The 24,227-nt window shown below is 39.5% G+C and overlaps 1 protein-coding gene across 2 annotated transcripts in view; it reads left to right on the top strand.

Moving 5' to 3' along the window:
* Positions 1 to 24,227, top strand: part of GABRA5 (gamma-aminobutyric acid type A receptor alpha5 subunit) — an 84,093-nt gene that overhangs the window by 43,895 nt on the left and 15,971 nt on the right. For both annotated transcript variants that reach the window (XM_030930679.1, XM_030930678.1), the window contains exon 7: positions 3,856 to 3,938. In XM_030930679.1, the coding sequence (XP_030786539.1) occupies positions 3,856 to 3,938 (83 nt within the window). The remainder of the gene's footprint in view (positions 1 to 3,855; positions 3,939 to 24,227) is intronic.

The following is a 24,227-nucleotide window of genomic DNA, read 5'->3' as shown; positions in this document are numbered from 1 at the left end:
CTGAAACAGTTCTTATTGAGAGATTTATCTGAATAAAACATTCATGTGTTAGAGGAGAGAAACTATCATAGATGAAGTATACTTTCCTGAGGTTTAGAATTCTAATTCTAAGGAGCTGTATAAAATTGGGAGAAGTCACAAGGCTCTAATAATAGCATTTATTGAGATGGTCATGTAAAAAAAAAAAAAAAAAACTGTCATTTTTACTGGAATTATTTTTTCTTTAAAACTGGCCTTTTTTGTAGATCCAGCTAAATGCTGTCCACCTGTGTTTGTGTACCCTCACTGCCCCCACCCTTGCTGCGTGCACACACACACACACACACAGACACACACACACACAGACACACACACAGACACACACACACAGACACACACACACAGACACACACACACACACAGACACACACACACAGACACACACACACACAGACACACACACACAGACACACACAGACACACACACACACACGCTCCTGTAACACGCTAAAAGCCACCTCCTTGGTGTACATTCCTTGTTAAAATGCCATCTTTCATCATTGTCAGTGCAGTGATTTTCGGAAGGTGGGCAGTTCTCAGGGCCAAACAGCTAGAATGAAGCTCACCGTGGCAGAAAGAGTGGCTCTGGTCCCTTTATAAACACACGGTGTTGGCCAGGAAAGGAGGAGGAACGAATCAGGAGCTGGCAGAGTGCCTCATGGGGCGTTTGGGATGAGGTTTCCTTGGGGTCTGCTCTGAGAGTAGGGGCATGCAACAGAAACGTCAGGTCTGGTGCCTGCAGTGGCTTAGTGGATTGGAGCTGGACGCCAGCACAGAGCAAGGGGGCGGGGGTAACTCAGACTCTCCAAGTTGTCAAGAACTCAGCCCATAGACTGGCTTCTAGGCAGCCACCAGACCCAGTGGGAAAGCGAGTGCCTGCCGGAGGCTGGCAGACATGTCTGTGTCTGGAGAGAAGACAACCATCTCCACATCCACCCTGACAATGGCATGGACTATGTGGGGTTGTTAGTATCGCTGTCGGGAGACTCAAAGAGTAGAGCTAGGGCTGCTGGTTGAGGTCTTCAGTAGCGCAGCTGGGCTAAGACAGTCGGGTCACTTGAAACGCCCTCCCCTCCACCCCACCTTAGACTGCTCCTGTGCGGGCCCCGCGTGCTCCTGTTGGAGACTAGGCCACAGGCCAGTGCAAAGCATACCTCTCATGATCAGAAGTGTTCTCTAAACTCCCGCAGTGCTGTTTCCTCGTGTGCTTATCTTCACATTTATTGCTATGTATCTACTCTTACAGTTTTGTATATGCTTCCTATTTCCTGACCAAAGTCTTCCTTCTTAAGGAAATTCTAGATATTTTGAGCTCATTGTGATTTTGTCCCCAAGAACACATCTGACTCCTTGAGATTCTCTGCTTCAGTAACTGCATCACTTGACAAATTGCTTGAATTTCCTCACCACCATATAAAGTAACCTGTTTTCCTTTGTGTTGGCTGAATACCATCCGTATAGGCATTTTTTTTAAAGTTCTAATTTTCCTAATTCCAATAAGTTTTTTTCTTTATTTACCTTATGAATTTCATAGTCTCTAATAACAGCCCTTTTTGGTAATTTATGATTGAAGTGGTCAATTACAGGTTATTTATCAGGTAAAATAATATAAAAGTCCAGGAACAGCTAATTGAAAATTACACATGCAGACAGAAACACGCACATACGCATGCATGCTAGAATCAGATATTTAACCTTTCAATGTCATGATTATATAAAGATTTTGGTGATGGGGAAAGTACTTCTGCTCTAATTTTAGGTGTAAAGAAGACTGACTTTTATATACCAAGAATGAAAAGAAAATATATGTACATGTCAAAAAACTGAGGGCTAAATGAAGGTGAAATTGTAAGTGGGGTGGTAGATGTTTATACTTTTCTTGTTATTCTAGGAATATGTGTGGAATATCACTTAAAAAATCCTCTCCCAGCCAGGTGCAGTGGCTCACACCTATAATCCCAGCACTTTGGGAAGCTGAGGCTGGCAGATCACCTGAGATCAGGAATTCGAGATCAACCTGGCCAACATGGTGAAACCATGATCTCTACTAAAAATACAAAATTTAACCAGGTGTGGTGTTGGGCGTCTGTAATCCCAGCTACTCAGGAGGCTGAGGCAGGAGAATTGCTTGAACCTGGGAAGTGGAGATTGTGGTGTGGCAAGATAGCCCCAGTGCACTCCAACCTGGGCAACAGAGCAAGACTCTGTTTCAAAAAAAAGAAAAAAAAAATCCTCTCCCTGCCTGAATGTGAGACGTTTGTGTTGTGTTCTAGGTCATCTAACACACAGGCCTCTGTGAGTCACTCTATCTTTAGGGAAACCGTCCGTCAAAAGTTTTGGCAACAGAAGATTTCCTGTCTTTGATGGACACGGACCTTCCTTCCACTGACATGTATTTTAGTTTCATTCAGAGAATGTACACATTGACTACTCAGTCTGCAATTACCGTGTGAATCATGTGCCCAATTTAACAGCAAAAGGTTAATCTAGTTCACAGAAGGAAGTAGTAAAAGCAAAAATGGATGTTTACGTTTTGATTCTCACCCTAGGCTAATCAGGGATATTCAGTCTTACATAACAAGGAATGAACAATAGCACTAATGTAACCTTGAATTATTATTTGCTCTAAAAATAGAATTATAACATGCAGTCGAAGTTGAGCGTTTTTGTATCTCCATCTTTCATTGTATGTAATCTCATTTAGTTTAAATAATGGAAAGAAGAATTAAGGAATAGAAGATAGACTCATTAATAAAATTTAAAATCATCCCTAATTGGCAAAGGTGGTAGAGAAATGAAAGCACCACGGCGTGGCGGTTCTGGGAGTGCACTGGCTTCCTACAGAACAGAGCCCTGCCTATGCCGCGTGCGATGGTGCCTTTCAGGGACCTCTGCAGCCAGGGCCAGGCAGCCTGGGTGATTGTCACGGCTCCACCACTGAGCAGCTCTGCATTCTTGGCCCCGAACTCCTTAATATCCACACCTCACTTTTCTTCTTTGTAGACTGAGATGGTCATAGTGCCAGATCTCCCCGTGCTGTTAGGGTGAGATGAGTCAATGCAGGTAGAATCCCTCACAGGCTGCCTGGCACAGACATGCCAGCTCTTGTTACCATCACTATTATAGTTACCGGTGACAGTGGTAGTGCTCGGTGATATTAGAATTTGGAAGACTAGGCCTGGATTAAAAAATAATAATTCGGGTGTACCAGAAGATTGTTATTACGGATTCACTTACTATACAGTTTCATATTGGCCCATTACACAATGGTTATAGCCAGGTTCTGGTCAAAATTTGGGCGTGTAGGAAAACTCTGCGCTAAATGTACCACGTGAAGTTGTAAGTGAAATAGTAGATATTTGTAATTTTATTAAACTTTTTCTGTATTTTCCCATATTCTACGAATATATGTGCATTTATTCTACATTTATATTTTTTGAGCTTATAAGCCATTTTAGAAAATGCATATGTTTTCAGTCCCGTCAAGGAAAGCTTTATGATAATGCTCAATAAGGGATAGGAAACAAAAAATAAATAACTTTTAAATGCATCTTAAATTGTTTTACAGGCAGTAATATATGTATAGACACACACCCTAAGCCACTGAACTGCTGAGTAGATTTGATTTAAGCCTTATTTCTGAATGATACTCACCTACAACACAAACTTATGTAATTTGGTGGGGTAGTTCAGATAATCTCATAAAAGACATTAAATTTTAAAAGTACTTAATATGGCTTTCTGGGACATGATGGTGGCTCAGTGAATGGCTAGAGTGAGAGAGTCATTGAAAGGTCTTGATCTTTTATTTTTCAGCTTGACCATCTCTGCCGAGTGCCCCATGCAGCTTGAGGACTTCCCGATGGATGCGCACGCTTGCCCTCTGAAATTTGGCAGCTGTAAGTTATTTTCACAAGTAAGAGCCTTGGACATATACTTTGGGTATCAATTCCACATTTATTCAGAAGAATTTAGGTTCTGCATATACATAAGCACAGTAGGATGCAGTCTGTTTAAGAAGCCTGGAGCGTGTTTTGCTCTCCCCAGAGTAGCGTTGTTTGTAAAATGGGGTCATTAACACCTGCCACACATCACAGATGAGGGTAAACTATGACGATGCCAGTGACATCACTGAACAATCTGGGATGTGCCCCTCTGGGGGTGTTTCTCCTCAGATCTCCACCAGGCAGTTCTTTTTTGTTTTGGCATCTCAGATTACAGGTCACCTCATCAATAGTACCCAGTACCCAGCCAGTGATATTTTATATTGTGCTGTAATCATTGCTGTGTTGACTCACTTCTAGAATGTTTCATAAGAGTAACAGCCTCATCTGTCATGTTCATAGTCAGTGCTCACCCAGAACGCTCAGCATTTTAGGAAATTTGTGTTGCTTGAACAAATAAACAAATTCTCTGTATCACAATACTGTAGTTATATACTTACACAATTCTAATAGGACTTCCTGGATTCCAGCCATTCCAGACAGAGGAATTGACAGTTGAGACAGTTGAAAAGTTCTGTGTCTTATGGGAAAATGTAATCCATTTTCCTTACTGTGACAATTAGAATGTTTTAAAATATTATTGAAATATTTATTTCTTCAGATATTAAATTTTGTTACACTTATTGTTTCAGCATCATCCCCACATGTGAGATATTTGGAGCAGACTTGAAATTGATCTAGTTTCCATCTTTCTTTTTACTCTTCACTTGCGCACCTGCTATATGAAGTTTTCACTTTGAAAGCACAGTGTTCTCGTTGAGATGAAGCATGAAAACTATGGGTTTGAATCCTGGCTATCCCACTTCTCTGCTGAGTAACTGTGGGCAAGTTAATTAGACTCTCTGAGCCTCTCTCCTCATTTGTAAAATAGATGAGAGCTGTTGTAATATGTTTGAAATTGGCAGAGTAACACCAGTTAAAGTGTTCAATAAATGACCATCATCATTACTATAAAAGTTCATTATATTTATGGCTTCTTGACAGGGTGCATGTCTCATCACTATAAATCATCTCTCTTTGAACATGTAATGCCTATGCAACTAAATTTTGTCTAATATTAATATTGCCACACTAGTTTCTTTAATTCTTGCCTGGGATATCTTCTATTCCTTTTTTTTTCTGTTTCCTGTTTCATTATATATCCAAGTTGAAAAGTTCTATGCCTTACTGGAAAATGTAATCCATTTTCCTTACTGTGAAAATTAGAATGTTTAAAAATATTTCTGAAATATTTATTTCTCGAAGTATTAATTTTTTTACACTTATTGTTTCAGTTATTTCTCCCTTCCTCTTTAAAAAGAAACATCACTTGTTGAAGAGACTATCTTTTCCTCATTTTTGTATTCTTGGTACTCTTGTCAAAGATCAGTTGACTGTGTATGCATGGATTGATTTCTGGACCTTCTATTTTGTTCCATTGGTCTCTATGTCTGTCTATGCCCATGCCATACTGTTTTAATTGCTGTAGCTTTGTAACATATTTGGGAATGCCTCCAGCTCTCTTTTTTTCCCAAGATTGTTTTGGATATTTGGGGATTTTTGTTATTTCATATGATTTTAAACATTGTTTTTTCTATTTCTGTAAAAAGTGCTGCTGGAATTTTGATGGGCATTATATTGAATCTACAGATCACTTGGGGAATGTGGACATTTTAATAACATTAAGTTTTTCATCCATGAATGAGTGGTGTATTTCCATTTGTTTGTGTTTTCTTTAATTTATTTCGTCACTATTTTGTAGTTTTCAGTGTACAGATTTTTCAACTCCTTGGTTAAGTTCATTAATAAGAATTTTGTTCTATTTCATGCTATTTTAAGTGGGATTGTTTTTCTAATTTCTTGTTCAGATACTTCATTGTTAATATATAGAAATGGAAGTGATTTTTGATGTTGATTTTGTATTGTGCAACTTTAATGAATTTATTGACTAGTTCTAACAGTCTTTTGGTGGAGTTTTTAGGGTTTTCTGTATGTAAGATCATGTCATCTATAGATAGGGAGAGTTTCACTACTTCCTTTATGATTTGCATGTCTTTTAGTTCCTTTTTTTGTTGAATCATCCTGGATAGGTTCTAAAGTATTATACTGAATAGAGGTGGTAATGGTGGGTGGGCATCTTTGCCTTGTCCTTGATGCTAGAGAAAAAGTTGTTAGTTTTTCACCATTGAGTATGCAATTCACTGTGGGATTTTCATATGTGGCATTTATCATATTGAGGTAATTTTTTGCTATTCCTTGTGTACCAAGAATTTTTATCATGAAAGGGTGTGAAATTTTGTCAAACACTTTTTCTGCATCTACTGAGATGATCAAATGATTTTTGTTCTTCATTCTCTTAATTGTATTACATTTTGTTCTTCATTCTCTTAATTGTATTACATTTTGTTCTTCATTCTCTTAATTGTAATGTATTACATTAATTGATTTTCTTGTGTTGGATCTTCTTTGCATCCCAGAGATAAATTCCGCTTGATATAAACCTCTTAATGTATTGTTGAATTCAGTTTGTTGATACTTTACTGAGGAGTTTGGCATCTATATTCATCAAGGACATTGGCCTCTTGTTTTCTTTTCTTGGAATATTTTTGCTTGTTTTTCATATAAAAGTAATGCAGGACTCATGAGTGTGAGTTTTGTTCCTCTTTAGTTGTTTTGAAGAGTTTGAGAAGGATTGGCATTAATTCTTCCTTAAATGTTTAGTAGAATTCACCAGTGAACTATCTGGTCCTGGGCTTTTCTTTGTTGGGAGGTTTTTGATTATAGATTCAACTTCCTTACTAGTTATTGATCTATTTAGACTTCCTATTTCTTCATGATTCAGTCTTAGTAGATAGTATGTATCGAGGAATTTACCCATTTCTTCTAGATTATCCATTTTATTGGCATATAATTGTTCATTGTTGTCTTTTACAAATCTTTTCATTTCTGTGGCATCAGTTGCAATGTCTCCTTTTATTTCTAATTTATTTATTTGACTTTTCTTTTTTTCTTAGTCTACATAAAAGTTTGTCAATTTTATTTTACTTTTCAAGGGACAAACTCTTTGCTGATTCTCTGATTCTTTTTTATTGTTTTTATAGTCCCTACTTCGTTTATTTCTGCTCTAATATTTAATATTTTCCTCCTCCTACTACGTTCAGACTTGGTTTGTGCTTCATTTTCTAATTGCTTGAGGAGTTGTTTATAAATTTCCCTCTTGGTGCTACTTTTCTTATATCCCAGAAGTTTTGATATGCTGCATTTTCAGTTTTTGTCTGTTTCAAGATATCTTCTAAGTTCCCCTTTGATTTCTTCTTTGGCCTATTAGTTGTACAAATGTGTGTTGTTAAATTTCCATGTATGTATGAATTTTCTAGTTTTTCTTCTGCTGCTGATTTCTGGTTTCATTCCATTGTGGTAGGAAATTTCTGTCTTCTTAAATTTATTACATTTGTTTTGTGACATAAAATGTGAATGTTCTGTGTGTGCTTTAGAAGAATGTGTATTCTGCTGCAGTTAAAGTGTTTTGTGTATGTCTGGTGTTGTTCCAGCCCACTGTACCTCTTTGTTGATGTTCTGTCTGGTTTTTCTATCCATAACTGAGAGAGAGGTATTGAAATCTCCTACTATTATTGCACTGCTATTTCTCCCTTCAGTCCTGTCAATGTTCGCATTATATTTTCAGTTGTTCTTACGTTGGGTGCACATTTACTTATAATTGTTATATCTCTCTGGTGAATCAATCTTTTTATCATTATATATTGTTGTTATCTCTTGTGACAGTTTTTAACTTAAATTTATCTTGCCTTATGTAAATATAGCCACCCCTGCTCTCTTTTCATGGCCCTTTGTCATGAGATATCCTTTTCCATCCCTTCATTTTCAGTCTATGTGTGTCCTTAAATCTACTGTGAGTTTCTTATAGACAAAATAGAGTTGTGTAATCCCAGTACTTTGGGAGGCTGAGGTGAGTGGATCGCATGAGCCCAGGAGTTCAAGACTAGCCTGGGCAATGTGAGAAAACACCATCTCTACAAAAAAAAAAAAAAAGTTTTAAATTAGCTGGACATGGTGGTGCATGCCTGTAGTCACAGCTACTTGGGAGGTTGAGGCAGAAGGCTCACCTGAACCTAGCAGACAGAGGCTGAGGTGAGCCATATTTATCCCACTGCACTCCAGCCTGGGCAATAGTGTGACACCCTACCTCAAGAAAAAAAAAAAACACACACACACACAAAAAACAGGGTTGGATCTTGTTTTCTTATCCATTCAAACTTTCTTGTGTCTTTTGATTGAGGAGTTTAATTCATTTACATTTAAAGTAAATACTGATTGGGAAGGATTCACTATTGCCATTTTAGTAATTTTTTCTATTTGTCTTTTATTTCTATTGCTCCTCTTTAACTCTCCTGCTGTCTTTGTGCTTCATTCATTTTTTTTTATTGATATGCTTTGATTCCTTTCTCTTCTTTTCTGTAACTTCTATAGTTATTAACTTTGTGGTTACTTGTGTAGCTTACATAAAATATCTTAAACATGGCTGGGTGTGGCGGTTCACGCCTGTAATCCCAGCATTTTGGGAGGCCGAGGCGAGCAGATCACAAGGTCAGGAGATCGAGACCATCCTGGCTAACAGTGAAACCCCGTCTCTACTAAAAATATACAAAAAAAAATGAGCCAGGCGTGGTGGCGGGCACCTGTAGTCCCAGCTACTTGGGAGGCTGAGGCAGGAGAATGGCGTGAACCCGGGAAGCAGAGCTTGCAGTGAGCCGAGATCGCACCACTGCACTCCAGCCTGGGCGACAGAGTGAGACTCCGTCTCAAAAAAAAAAAAATCTTAAACGTATGACAGTCTATCTTATGATAATATCTTAACTTCAATCACATATAAAGACTACATAGTCACTACTGTTTCCCACACACTTATTTACATCCATTTATATTGTGCATCATTAACATTTTTAGTTATAATTATTTCTAATACTTTTGCCTTTTGAGTTTTATACGAGAATTAATAGTGACTTATTCATCATTGTTACAATAATACAGTATTCTTTATTTATCTGTGTATTTACCTTTCCCAACAAGTTTTATACTTTCTTATGCTATTGTGTTGCCATTTAGCATTCTTTTAACTTGAAAAAACTCTCTTTAGTATTTCTTGCAAGTCAAGTCTAGTGGTGATGTGTACTTTCTGCTTTTGTTTTTCTGGAAAAGTTTTTGTCTTGCCTTCATTTTTGAAGGAGAGTTCTTCCAGGTAGACTTTTTTCCAGCACTTTGAATATGTTTTATCATTCCCTGCTGTCCTGCAAGATTTCTGATGAAAGAAATCCACTCATAATCTTATGACATGACTATTTATAACAAGCGGCTTCTCTCTGGCAGCTATGAACATTCTTTGTCTTTGACTTTTGACAATGCGTTTATAATGTGTTTTGGTGTGGATTTCTCTGGGTTTGCCTTATTTGGAATCCTCTGTACTTCCTAGATCTGTTTCTCTATTTCCTTTCCCAGATTTGGAAATTTTCAGCCATTATTTCTTTAAATAAGCTTTGTTGTTGTGGTTGTTGTTGTTTCTCTCTCTCTTCTCCTTTTAAAACTCAGTATACTTATTAGTCACTTGATGGTGTCCCATAAGTCTCTTAAGCGTTCTTTTCTCTTCTTCGTTCTTCTTTTTGCTCCTCTGACTGAATAATTTCCGGTGACCTATCTTTAAATTCATTGATCTTTCCTTCTACTTGATCTAGTCTGCTGTTGAATCCCTCTGAGGAATTTTTCAGTTCTGTTATTGTATTCTTTAGCTCCATGATTTCTTTCTGGTAATTTAAAAATATTTGCTGTCTTTTTATTGAAAATTCACTTTGCTCATATATTGTTTTCAGTAAGTATCTTTATAATGGTTATTTTAAATTCTCGTCAGGTGAATTATATAACTTATTTCATTAGGATCAGTTTCTGAAGATTTGTCTTGTTTCATTTTATTGAACATATATCCCTGTTCCTCATTTCTTTATATTCTGTATTTGGTGTGCACATTAAATAAAACGTTCACCTCTCCCAATTTCACAAACTGGCATTGTACAGGGAAAGACCTTCACCAGTCCACCTTTGTCAGAGATTCTGGGGGCCTCTCCAACCTTGGCGCTGGTCAAACTCACTTCCTTTATTCTAAGCAGCTCCTAGGCATCTAGAGTGTGCTGGATCCCACTAGCACTCAGAGACAAGCAAGACTGAAACCAGTTCCTCAGACAGACCTCAGAAAAGCTGTCTTTCCGTGTTTTCTGCATCAGGTCATATAATCATGTGAGTTTTCTTTAGCCAGTTAAAATGGTGGGTTACATTCCTGCCTTGCAGCCCTGGAATAAACTCTATTTGGTTATCACATGTAATTATTTTTATGTATTGTTGAATTCAATTTGATAATATTTTGTAAATGAGTTTTTGCATATATATTCTTTTTTATAATATCTTTTGTTTTGGCTTCATAAAGTGGGAAGTATTCCCACCTATTTTATTTTCTAGAAAATACTGTATAGAATAGGTGTTGATTATTTAAGATATTTGTTACAATTCTTCATTGAAACCACCAGGGCTTGAAGGTAACTGTTTAGGGAGATATTTATGCTTTAAATTTTCTTAGTATTTAAGACTGTTTGAATTGTGTACCTCTTATTAGGTGAGTTTGGGTAAATTGTGATTTTTGAGAAATTGGTTCATTTTATCTAAGTTATATTAAATTTGTGTAGAGTTGTTCATAGTTGTTATATTACTGCCTTGATGTCTGCAGTGTCTGTAGTTTATCTCTTATTTCTGATGTTGGTAATTTGTGTTACTCTCTCAGCAAGATTGATAGAGGTTTGTCAGTTTTATTGATTTTCTTACTATTTGTAGCTCTTTGTTTCATTGATTTCTCTATTGCTTTTCTATTTTTTATTTCACTGATTGCTGCTTTCATCTTTTTATTTTCTTTCTTTTGCTTACTTTGCATTTAGTTCGCATTTCTTTTTTGTAGATTCTTAAGGTGGGAACTTAGGTTATTGATTTGAGATTTTTTTCTCTTCTAATATATGCATTTAATGCTATAAATGTTTCTACAGCACTGCCTTAACTGTTTTGCTCGAATTTTTAGTCATTGTATTTTCCTTTCATTCCATTAAATGTATTTCTAAATTTCCCTTAAGACTTTCCCTTTGACCCACGTATTGTTTAGATATATGTTACTTAGTTTCCAACTGTTTGTAGATTTTTCTGTTATCTTTCTGTCATTGATTTCTAGTTTAATTCCACCATATCCAGAGAATGCCCTCTGTATAATTACAATTCTTTTAAATTTTTGAGGATTGTTTTATGCACAATATGGCCTACCTGATATTTATTCTGTGAACATTTTAAAAGTGTGTGTAGCTTGTGGTTGCTGGGTGGATTGTCTACAAATTTTGATTAGATTATCATGATTATGATGGTGCTGAGTTCACCTCTATCCTTGATGATTCTCTGTCTCGTTGTTATGGATCAGTTCTTAAGAAAGGGGCACTGAAATCTTTTAGCTGTAATTGTCTGTTTGTCTGTTTCCACTTTCAAGTTAATCAATTTTTGTTACACATATTTTTTAGCTGTGTTATTTGGTGCATACACATATACAATTGTTGGTGTCCACTATTTAATATTTCTGTCTATCTCTGGAAATTTTCCTGTGCTTTGAATTCCATATAACTTGATTCAATGTGGCCAGTCTTGCTTTCTTTTGATAAATATTTGAATGATAAATATTTTTTCATGTTTTTACTTTCAGCCTCTATATATCGTTATATAAAAAGTGAATTTCTTATAAATAGCATAGCTCAGATTTTTAAATTTATTTTCTCTATCTGTTAAATGATATATTTACACTCTTTATATTTAATGTAACTATTGTAATGTTAAGGCTTAAATCTGCCATTTCTTTGGCTTTCTGCTTTTCCTGTGTTTTTATTTCTTTGTTTTCTTTTGTCTGTCTTACTGTGGACATTTTTTACTATTCCATTTTGATTTATTTATAATGTTGTCATGTGCACATTGCTGTATAGCTTTTTCAGTGGTTCTTCTAGGTATTACTTAATTAATTAATTAGTTAATTAAAGAAACAGGGTCTTGCTTTGTTGCCCAGGCTGGAGTGCAATGGGGTGATCATACCACACTGCAGCCTCAAACTCTTTGCCTCATGCAATCCTCTAGACTCAGCTTCCCAAAGTTCTGGGATTATAGGCATGAGCCACTGTGCCTGGCCAGTATTACTTTATATATACAAAATTTATCGCTGTCTACTGTATACTCATGTTGCCAGTTCAAGTGAAATATGAAAACCTTACCTCCCTTTGCATCCCTTTACCTTTCCCTAATCATAATACAGTTGCCTTAAACATTTCCTGTACATACGTCTTGAACCACATCAGAGAGGGTTGCAATTTTTGCTTGAACTTTCAAACTTAATTTCGAAAACTCAGTAGACAAAGGAAGTTTTATTATATTTATCCATATTTTTACTTACTGTGTTCTTTTTTCCTTCTCAGTGTTCCAAGATTCATTCTTTTATGGTTATCTTTCTGTTAAGCAAACTTTCTCTAGCCATTATTTCAGGGTAGGTGTGCTGGCAATAAATTGTCTTAGTTTTTATTCATGTAAGCATGACTTTATTTCTGCCCTTGATTACTGAAGGATATTTCACTGGTTATAGGATTAAGCTTTGACAGCTCTTTTGGCTCTTGAAAAATGTGCCACTTCCTTCTTGCCTCCAGGTTTCTGATGAGAAATCTGCTGTCTTTCAAATCTTTTTTTCTTTATAAGTAAGGTCTCATTTCTGTCTTGTTACCTGAAAGACTTGTTTTTTCTTTGTTTTTAGTGTTCAGAAGTTTGACTATGATGTTTATTGGTGTAGGCATGTGATATTTATAGGTTTATTGGTCTACACCATAACCTTTCTGGTGTGCTTGTTTGTTTCTGTAATTTTCGGTCAGGTTTGGGAAGTTTTATGAATTAATTATTTGAACACTCTTTCTGACCCAGCCTGTTTCTGTTCTTCCCTGACCTCCAAGGCATGGATCTTAGCACTTTTGTTATACTCTCACAAGTACTTGAGGACCTTTTCATTTTCATCCGTTTTCTTTCTGTTTTACAGATTGGACAATTTCTGTTGTTCTCTCTTCAATTCTCTGATTCTTTCCTTTTTCCCCTCCATCTTATTTTGTTCCTCTAAGGAACTTTTTATCATGGATGTTTTATTTTTTAATTCTGAATTTTCCTTTTTTTTTTTTCTATAGCTTCTGTTTCTGTATTGAGACTTTCAGTTTTTTAAAAGTTTGTTGCAAGCATGTTTGTACTTGGTCGTTGCATCATTTTATAATGGCTGCTTTAAAAACGCCTTTGTCCAGTAATTCTGACATCTCTGTCATCTCTGCTTTGGCATCCATTGATTTATTTTTATTCAGTTTGATCTCCCTCACTCTTGGTTTGACGAATAATTTTCCATCATAACCTGGTTATTCTGTATGTTATAATACAAGGCTTTTTTTTTTTTTTTTTAATCACTGTTTTGTCAGGGGAAGGTGCGGTACAGCCTCATTACCACTGGGTCAGGGCAGAAATCAGGTTCCAGCTTAGCCTCTATTGATCCAAGAGTGCCTGGGGTTCCTTGTTAATGCTGGTGCGTACAGGACTTCCAGATCCATGCTAGGCCTCTACGGATACTTCCCTAGATGAGAGGAGCTGGGGTGACTTGTCACTTTCCACACATCTTCTGCTGACACCATATGCATGGCCTCATTACTGCCAAGTGGTGGAGAAAGTTTGGAACACCTACTAATCCTTTGACATGATTCCCATAAAGAGCAGGAGGGAGTTGCACCTACTGGTTTAGATGAAACTCCAGGCTTCCCACATGGCTTTTATTATCAGTGGGGGATGGGATGGGCCTCATTGCAGCTTGGCAGGAATGAATGTCCTGGCCCCCTTACTATGTGGCCTTCTCTGGTGTCACTCCATCAGTGGGTTGGGCACCTGGTGAGGGCAGGAGTCTTAGCTGTGTGTTCAGCATTTGCTGGCCTGGAATGGAGTAGGGCCACGTCTTTTTCTGGGATGCTTGGTTGGAGTACATTGGTCAGTGTCTAAAAGTTTCTTGTCCTACGAGGTTGCACCCTTTCTGGTCCTGTGGTTAGATCACACAGGCGTCAGTTTCCGTTTGTCTGGCCCATCGGCGTTTCCAAGTTGCCGGTTTCTTTAGCTTCCAAACCTGGGATGTGTAAGACAGGAAGAAAACCAAACAGCCACCACTGGGCCATCCCTTTGGTCCCAAGGCCCATCTGCCTGCTTCTTTCTACCATTCAGATTTTTCCTACATTTATTTTATATATAATATGCACTTTTATTTATAAATATAAATATATGATATTTATTTTTAGTGGGAGGAATAGAGGAAAATGTATTTTCATCTTTCTGAAAGTGGCAATCCCCCTAGATTTGTTTTCATTTTAATTTATACTTCTTGTGGTTTACTGAGCCTCTTCACTCTCAATTTGTCTTTCACCAAATTTGAGGCATTTTGACCATTATTTCTTCTAATTTTTTTTTTCTGTCTCATCTTCTTTCTCTTTTTTATCTGAGGTTCTAATCCCATGTACTATTCCTTTTGGTGTAATCCTATAGCTCACTAGGGGTGTGTTCATGTTTTTGACCATTGTCTTCCCTCTCTATTTTTTATATTGGATAATTTATATTTGGTGCCTCAAGTTCACTGACTCTTTCTTCAGTCATTTCCAATCTGCCCTTAAGCCTAAACAGTAAATTCATTATTCAGTATATAATATGTATCAGGTTTAGAATTTGTATTGGGTTCTTTTAAAGTTTCAGTTTCTCTACTAGGACTTACTGTTAGTTTTTTATTACAGCAATTTTTTATTATAAAGCATTACATATTCTCTTTTGTATTCTGAAGCGTATTTATAGTAGCTACTTTGAAATTCTTATATGCTAAATCCATGATCTGAATCCTGTTGGGATGAGTCTGCACTGATTGCGTTTTCTCTTGAGCGTAGGTCCTTTTTTTTTCTTTTTCTTTTACGTATAATAATTTTGAATTGTCTCCTGGATATTTTATTGTTACATTGCACAGGCTCTGGATTCTGTTAAATTTAAAGTGTTCATTTTATTTATTTGTTTTTAAGCCAGTTAACTTGGCTGAGTGTGAACTCCCAGCTCTATCTTTCCTGTGGCAGGTAAGCCCTGAAACGCAGGTGGTTGTTGCTCTGGAGCTGGGCTAGTAGAGGCTTATGCTCCCCGCATGCATATGCATAACTGAGAGGCGAGTTAGGGATCTGGGGAGAGATTGTGTACATCTGTATACATCACTGTGGGCCTCCCTTGTGGCTCTTTTCCTTCTAGGATTTTGCGCCTCACTCTCCAGCTGCTGCTTTGATAGTTCCAGCCTCTTCTTTAGGTTCTTCAAGCTAGGGAGATGGAGGGGTCCTATCTGAGCATCAGCTGCCTTACAGCGCTGACCCACACACAGCTTCTTAAGTGAAAAGCCATGCCTTCGTCTAAGTGGCAACTCCTGTCCATTTCTGCTTGTCTTTGCATCTCTCCGGGGCTTTCAGGGAATAGTTTTTAATCTGACATCCAGAGATAACGGATGTTACCTAATAGCAGGCGTTCTGCCATTCCTGGACGCGGAAACTGTTTTGATTTCAAGAATTTCGTTTTATATTACTTCCATCATTACAAAGAAATTTTTGGAATTAGGAGATGAAGTATATGTGATGAGCCAAAAGTTAGGTTAGATGGAAATAATTCAACTTTTTCAAACTCTGATCTTTAAATGTATACAGAGATTAAGATATACATTTATTTGAGGGGACCAGTATAATGGAAAGGGACTCTCTCTGGGATTTATTTAAATCATTTGCTCCCATTGGGTGGCTGGGGACACCATTACTTGGAACAAAGGACCGACTGAAGATCCCTGAGGCCTTTCATTTGGGAATCAGTGATTGATGTCTCTGAAAGAAAATTACTTGTTTACATCCTCAGAGGAAGTGGAGTTGTACAACTTGAAATTATGCCACTCTTTGTATATGAAAATTATGCTTTTGATGTGATCAAAAACAAAACACTCAAAGTCAAAGCTGATTATCTTTTTGATCATTGGTTAAGTTCAAGTCAGCATGATACCCAGATGTAATGCTCATGGTGAGCAGGGCAGGTAGCACAAAAGTAAGTTTTGGTAAAGAAAAACTACGTGACGACCTGATTATTTCCTAAATTATCATATTTAACAACGAACCAACTGCAGTTAAATCACTTATCACACTCAAAGCTAAAATACTCATTCAATGAGAACTCTTCACTTTCTATATTCAATCACATAAAATAAGGTTTATATTATATATAAGAAATAAAACCAATAGAAGTGCTTCCTGAACTCAGTAGGAATTTTGAACTCTTATGTCAAATTTATTTTTATCTGCCTGCTACTTTTTTTTTCTTTTTTTGAGATGGAGTCTCGCACTATCACCCTGGCTGGAGTGCAGTGGCGTGATCTCCGCTCACTGCAGCCTCTCCTTCCCGGGTTCAGGGGATTCTCCTGCCTCAGCCTCCCAACTAGCTGGGATTACAGGTGCCCGCCACCATGCCCAGCTAATTTTTTGTTTGTTTGTTTGTATTTTTAGTAGAGTTAGGGTTTCACTATGTTGGCAGCCTGGTCTTGAACTCCTGACCTCGTGATCCGCCCACCTCGGCCTCTCAAAGGGCTGGGATTTCAGGTTTGCACCACTGCGCCCAGCCTATCTGCCTGCTATTAAGATTGATTTGATTTGCTTCAGAGGTTGATAATTCATTTATATTTACTGTTAATATTATTACTATGAAAAACAATAAGAATGATTTTATTCATATGTCATGTATTGTGTATATACTGTTGACCAAGAGCTAGAAAACTGTACACACTTCATCTTCCCTCAGTTATATGATTTCAACTCTGTACATGATAATTTTAAGAGAAGAATTGCTATTCAACAAAGATTTTTTCTTACTTGTCTTTCATCTTTTCGATTTACTAAAAATAGATGCTTGGCCAACTTGTTCACTTATACCATTGGCATCTGAGCATGCAGAGGCTAAATGTGATAGTATAATGAGTTTCAAATTACTCAATTCAACAGTTCTCTGCTATTAGGAGACAAAGGAACGCAATATGTGTCATTATTCTAATGAGCCACGTGCTCCGGTTTCTCTAATGCAGAGCTGAATTAACAGACATTTCTGTTATTGCTATCTCTACGCTCAAGAATGCCAGCAAGTCTTGAAATTAGTCTCAGCTTACAAAAGGATGTTTCTCAGTCCATAAGGAAATTCCTTAAAGATAATGGCATGGTGTCCATTTGGAAGCAAATACTTAAACACGACAAGACTATTTAGGAAAAAATATATTTAGACTATGTCATTCATTTTATTTGTGGAGTGATTCATTAAATATTAGCTTAAGTCATGAGTTGACATCTGGATTCACGAAAATACATACTAAATTAGAACTGGAAGCTTCTTTGGTAGTTATCCAGTGGAGAGAATTTCAGGAAATGAGGGGTGAATCTCACTGGAGTGAGCTGCTATTCCATTCAGACACATGAATTATGCCTGCTCTTGCATTCATCATCCCCAGCTTCTGCTGACTCAGGATGAGCGTGGATGATCCAGAGCCCAGGTTTCTGAGTGCCTCGTGTGAACATGTTACAGTCTCAACACTTGTAGAAACACACTGAAGTTTGAACTGTGTGGTGTCTAATTTAGATTGTTTCAACAATCATGTTGATGTGCTAATTACCCTTGGTTGTCACTGGAATCTGAATGTTTGTCTCCTCCCCAAATCATATGTTGAAACCCAATCCCCAGTGTATTAAGAAGTGTGGCCCTTACAAGGTGATTAGGACGTGAGGGTGGGGTCCTCCTGCGTGGATTAGTGCTTTTATAAAAGAGGCCCGGAGAGCTCTCCCGTCCCTTCTGCCATGTGAGGACAATGACAAGGCACCCAAGCAGACTAAAGACAGTTACCATCTAAGAGGTACTCTGAGTGTTTAGTCTGATCTGGCTGTTATAACAGAATACCATAAATTGAGGGACTTAAAAACACCAGAAACTTATTTCTCACAGTTCCAGAGGCTGGGAAGTTTTGGATCAAGTTGCCAACAGTTTCAGTGTCTGGTGAGGGCCTACTTCCTGGTTAAGACAGCACCATCTCACTGTGCCCTCACATGGTGGAATTCCCAGGAGCACCTTTTATAAGGGCATTAATCCCATTCATGAGGGCTCCATCCTTATAACCTAATCACCTCCAAATGCCCCACCTGCTAATGCCATCATCTTGCGGCTGAGGGTTTCAACATATGAATTTTGGGGGGACACAGTTATTTAGTCTATCACATTCTTCCCTTGGACACCCAGCATTCATGCTCTTCTCACATGGTTTCAATCCAAAAGTCTAAAGCCCAAAGTCTTAGCTGAATGTCATCTAAACCAGATATGGGTGAGACCCAAAGTATGATTTATCTTTGGGCAGAATTATTTTCAAGCTGTGAAACTGTGACCAGACACGTTGTATGCTTCCAAAATACAATGGGGGCAGGCACAGGATAGACATTCCCATTCCAAAAGGAAGAAGTGAGAAGGAAGAAGGGAGGGAGAAGTGCAGAGAAAGTCCAAAACCCAGCAGGACAAGTTCCATCAGATCTTAAAACTTGAGAATAGCCCTCCTTGGCCCACGCCCTGCCCTGCAGACCCATGGGGAAAGAGGTCCCTATCTTCCAGTCACACTGGGGCAGCAGCTGTGTCCCAGCACTTTTGCCAGGCAAGGATTGGGCCACATGACTTTGGGGATCCCCTGCCCCTATAGCAGCTTGTGCCTGTGCCTGTCCCCACAGCTCTCTGGGACTGGGGTTCTAATGGCTGTGCTTGGAACCCCGGTGCTTTGAAATGTAGGTGGAGGCCATCGTGCCCCCTCTGCTCTGTTGAGTGCAGCCCTCACCACACCAGGGTCCCCAAGAACCCCTGCTGGGGTGGCTGAGGAGTGTGGTGCTGGAGAACAGGGAGTGGAGCCCAAGAGGTAAGGCAGTGCACATCAGGGCAGGGCAGGGCGCCTCTCCATCCTGCAGGTAACAGCATCCCTCCTTTGCCTTCTCCCATTGTCTTGCACAGCAGCTCCTGGCTTCTGGTGGGATGGCTGACTAATGAATGTCTTTATTAAATGGTCCTGTGGCCACACCCCACCCCGGTATTCGCTCCCAAACAGGCTTTCTCATTCCTTTCAAAATAAATTGGTTGAACATTTCTCAAATCTTTAAATTCTGCTTCCTTCTTTTTTTTTTTTTTTTTTTTTTGTCTTTTGTTGTTGTTGTTTTTTGAGACAGAGTTTCACTCTTGTGACCCTGGCTGGAGTGCAATGGCACGATCACTGCAACCTCCACCTCCCAGGTTCAAGCGATTCTCCTGCTTTAGCCTCCCAAGTAGCTGAGATTACAGGTGCCCACCAGTATGCCTGGCTAATTTTTGCATTTTTAGTAGAGAAGAGGTTTCACCATATTGGCCAAGCTGGTCACAAACTCCTGACCTCAGGTGATCCGCCCACCTCGGCCTCCCAAAGTGCTGGGATTACAAGCGTAAGCCACCATGCCCGGCCTGCTTCCTTCTTAACTAACAATTCCATCTTTAAGTCATTTCCCTCTTCTCCCTTTTTACAATAAACTATTAGAGAAACAGACCACTTCAACACTTTGTTTAGCGTATTTCCTCAGCTAATATTCAACTTCATTACTCCCAGTTCCACCTTCCACAAAAACTGTGAACAGAACACGAACATGGTGCAGTCAAGCTCTCTGCCACTTGGTAATGAAGATCACCTGTCCTCCAGCTTCCAATAACACGTTTCTCATTTTTTATCTGAGACCTCATTGGAATGACCTTTACTGTCCATATTCCAACCAACGTTCTGCTCAGGATTGCTTAGATATTCTCAAAGAAAATGGAGACTTTCTCTACAACTCTCCTCTTTTCTTTCTGGGCCCTCACCAGAGTTGCTGTAAATAGTCCATTCATTAAAATGTAGGCTTCTTCTAGCATACATCTCTTCCAGCCTCTACCCATAACCTGGTCCCAAGGCCACTTCCACATTTTGAGGTATTTGTTACAGCAGCACCCCACTTTTGGTGCCAATTTCGTTTTCTTTCCTTCTTTTTTTTTTGAAACAGAGTCTCACTCTGTTGCTCAGGCTGGAGTGTGGTAGCATGATCTTGGCTCACTGCAACCTACACCTCCCAGGTTCAAGCAATTCTCCTGCCTCAGCCTCCCAAGTAGCTGGGATTACAGGCACCTGCCAAAATGCCCAGCTAATTTTTGTATTTTTTTGGTAGAAACGGGGTTTCACCATCTTGGCCAGGCTGGTCTCGAACTCCTGACCTCAAGTGATCACCTCGGCCTCCTAGAGTGCTGGGATTACAGGTGCTAGCCACCGTGCCTGCTGCCAATTTCTATCTGAGTTCATTCAGGCTGCTGTAACAGAATACCAAATGTTGGGTAACTCATACATAACAGGAATGTGTTTCTCACAGTTCTGCAGGCTGAGAAGTTCAAGACCAAGGTGCTAGCAGATTGGATGTCTGATCAGAGTCTGCTTCCTGGTTCACAGACAACCATGTTCTCATTGTGCCCTCACATGGTGGTAGGAGCGAGGGGTCTCTCTGAGACCTCTTTTGTGAGGCCTCCCCCTTCATGACCTAATCACCTCCCAGAGGCTCTTACGACCAATCCCATTTAGGATTAGATTTTAACATAAGAATTTTGTGAAAGACAAACATTCATTCTATAGCAGCTGTGTTAAGCATTCAGCACTCAGCTAGGTGCAGTGAGGAACACAGAAGCGCGAACCATGGTCTGTTTCCAAGGAGCTCATTATGGGCACGTTTGGAAAACTGGGGTAAATGCCTTTGTGCAGCTGAAACCATTTGGAATTCATAGACGAGAATATTTACTATAAGGACCATGCTTTGAGCTGAACGTGGTAGGGTTGGAATAGAAAGAGGCATACGGAAAACAGAGCAGAGCACAAATGGCCACCAATCAGCCGTCAAGGTATTGAAACAAAAGAGAAGCCTCATCTGGGGAAATGACAATCTGGGGAAATGACAGGGTAGCTTTACCCCTCAAACGGGAAGGGTCTAAAATATGAAAGAGTCAGAGGAGCAGGCAGGATATGCAGAAAACTGAGAGTGGATCCCTCCCTTACACCTTATACAAAAATCAAATCAAGATGGATTAAAGACTTAAATGTAAAACTCAAAACTATAAAAACCCTAGAAGAAAATCTAGGCCATGCTATTCAGGATATCGGCATGGGCAAAGATTTTATGACAAAAATGTCAAAAGCAGTTTCAAAAAATGCAAAAATTGATAAATGGGATCTAATTAAACTAAATAGCTTCTGCACAGCAAAAGACACTGTCATCAATGTGAACAGACAGCCTACAGAATGGGAGAACATTTTTGCAAGCTATCCATCTGACAGTTGTCTAATATCCAGAATCTACAAGGAACTTAAACAAATTTACAAGGAAAAAACAACCCCATTAAAAAGTGGGCAAAGGACAGGAACAGATAATTCTCAAAAGAAGACATTTCATGCAGCCAACAAACATGAAAAAAAGCTTAACATCACTGATCGTTAGTGAAATGCAAATCAAAACTACGATGAGATACCATCTCACACCAGCCAGAATGGTGACTATTACAAAGTCAAGAAACAACAGATGCTGGCAAGACTGAGGAGAAACAGGAACGCTTTTACACTGTTGGTGGGAAGGTAAATTAGTTCAGCCATTGTGGAAGACAGTATGGTGATTCCTCAAAGACCTAGAACTAGAAATACCATTTGACCCAGCAATCCCATAACTGGGTATATACAAAGGAATATAAATCATTCTATTATAAAGATACATGCGGCCGGGCGCGGTGGCTCAAGCCTGTAATCCCAGCACTTTGGGAGGCCGAGATGGGCGGATCACAAGGTCAGGAGATCGAGACCATCCTGGCTAACACGGTGAAACCCCGTCTCTACTAAAAAAAAAAAAAATACAAAAACTAGCCGGGCGAGGTGGCGGCGTCTGTAGTCCCAGCTCCTCGGGAGGCTGAGGCAGGAGAATGGCGTAAACCCGGGAGGCGGAGCTTGCAGTGAGCTGAGATCCGGCCACTGCACTCCAGCCTGGGCGACAAAGCGAGACTCTGCCTCAAAAAAAAAAAAAAAAAAAAAAAAAAAAAAAAGGCCGGGCGCGGTGGCTCAAAGCCTGTAATCCCAGCACTTTGGGAGGCCGAGACGGGCGGATCATGAGGTCAGGAGATGGAGACCATCCTGGCTAATATGGTGAAACCCCGTCTCTACTAAAAAATACAAAAAAACTAGCCGGGCGAGGTGGCGGCGCCTGTAGTCCCAGCTACTCGGGAGGCTGAGGCAGGAGAATGGCGTAAACCTGGGAGGCGGAGCTTGCAGTGAGCTGAGATCCGGCCACTGCACTCCAGCCTGGGCGGCAGAGCGAGACTCCGTCTCAAAAAAAAAAAAAAAAAAAAAAAAACACCTCTTTTCTTTGGCCGGGCACGGTGGCTCAAGCCTGTAATCCCAGCACTTTGGGAGGCCGAGACGGGTGGATCACAAGGTCAGGAGATCAAGACCATCCTGGCTAATACGGTGAAACCCCGTCTCTAGTAAAAAAAAAATACAAAAACTAGCCGGGCGACCTGGCGGGCGCCTGTAGTCCCAGCTACTTGGGAGGCTGAGGCAGGAGAATGGCGTAAACCCGGGAGGCGGAGCTTGCAGTGAGCTGAGATCCGGCCACTGCACTCCAGTCCGGGCGACAGAGCGAGACTCCGCCTCAAAAAAAAAAAATAAAAATAAAAAAATAAAGATACATGCATGCATATGTTCATTGCAGCACTATTCACAATAGCAAAGACATGGAATCAACCCAAATGCCCATCAATGATAGACTGGATAAGGAAAACGTGGTACATATACCCCATGGAATACTGTGCAGCCATAAAAAGGAACAAGATCATGTCCTTTGCTGAAACCATCATCCTCAGCAAACTAACACAGGAACAGAAAATTAAACACTGCATGTTCTCACTTATAAGTGGGAGCTGAACAATGAGAACAGATGGACGCAGGGTGGGGAATAACACACATTGAGGCCTGTGGCAGGGTAGTGTGGGGAGGGAAAGCATCAGGAAAATTAGCTAATGAATGCTGGGCTTAATACCTAGGTGATGGGTTGATAGATGCAGCAAACCACCATGGCACGTGCTTATCTTTGTAACAAACATGCACATCCTGCACATGTATCCCGGAACTTAAAAACAAAAAAAGTAGCAGGCAGGGTGAGTGATGTTTGTTGAAGCAGAGGAAGAATATGCAAAAATCACTATTTGTGGAGCTGAAACCAAAAGCTGGGAGTTCCCGTGAAGTCTTTAGAAGTGAGGGTGCGGAGAGCAGGGTGGTGGCCAGATACGAAAAGTGGAGGTAGAGGGGAAAAGAGGGATGCAATTCAAAGACCGCCACTTGATTTTAAGATCAGATGACTTGGGAAATACTGTTTTCCATCAGGAAATTGGAAATAATTGGAAGGAGCTGGTGAATTGAAGGTAAAAAAGCCAATCGGCATATGAGGGAGGGGTAAGCAATTGTTACATGAGGGATTTCCTCCTAAACACTGCTGGCCTCTGCCTTGCTTCTCACTGCTGTCTGCAAGGCAGAGAGTCTTTTCTGCTGGCAAAGTGACAGTTCTTTTTCTTCTTTCCTGATCTGGGCCCATTAAGTTCATAAACAGTAACAGCATGGTCTCTGACTCTCTCCCTGTCAGGCCAGTCATGGCCATAACCTACGTGATTCTGCAAGGTCTTACTGTGGCGCAGTGATGAGAGTGTATCTTCACTGGTACCTGGGCAGACGTGTTATCTGTTCATCCCCATTGGCTTATTCCTCTTACCTCCCATTTGATCTTGGGCAAGGCAAAGGGTGTGGCCAAACCCCGCTGATGTCATTTTTACTGTCAAATTTAAAGCAGAGATATTGGGTGTCCAGTAGGCCATCAGAGATAACATGTCTTTATCCTTTTGTGTTTTTAAAGTTTTACAATTGACGTGTTA

Source organism: Rhinopithecus roxellana, chromosome 5 (genome assembly GCF_007565055.1).
Source record: "Rhinopithecus roxellana isolate Shanxi Qingling chromosome 5, ASM756505v1, whole genome shotgun sequence".
In the NCBI taxonomy this organism is placed as follows: Eukaryota; Metazoa; Chordata; class Mammalia; order Primates; family Cercopithecidae; genus Rhinopithecus; species Rhinopithecus roxellana.
Note: the sequence above shows the minus strand (reverse complement) of the source record. Positions and strands in the feature narration are given on the sequence as shown.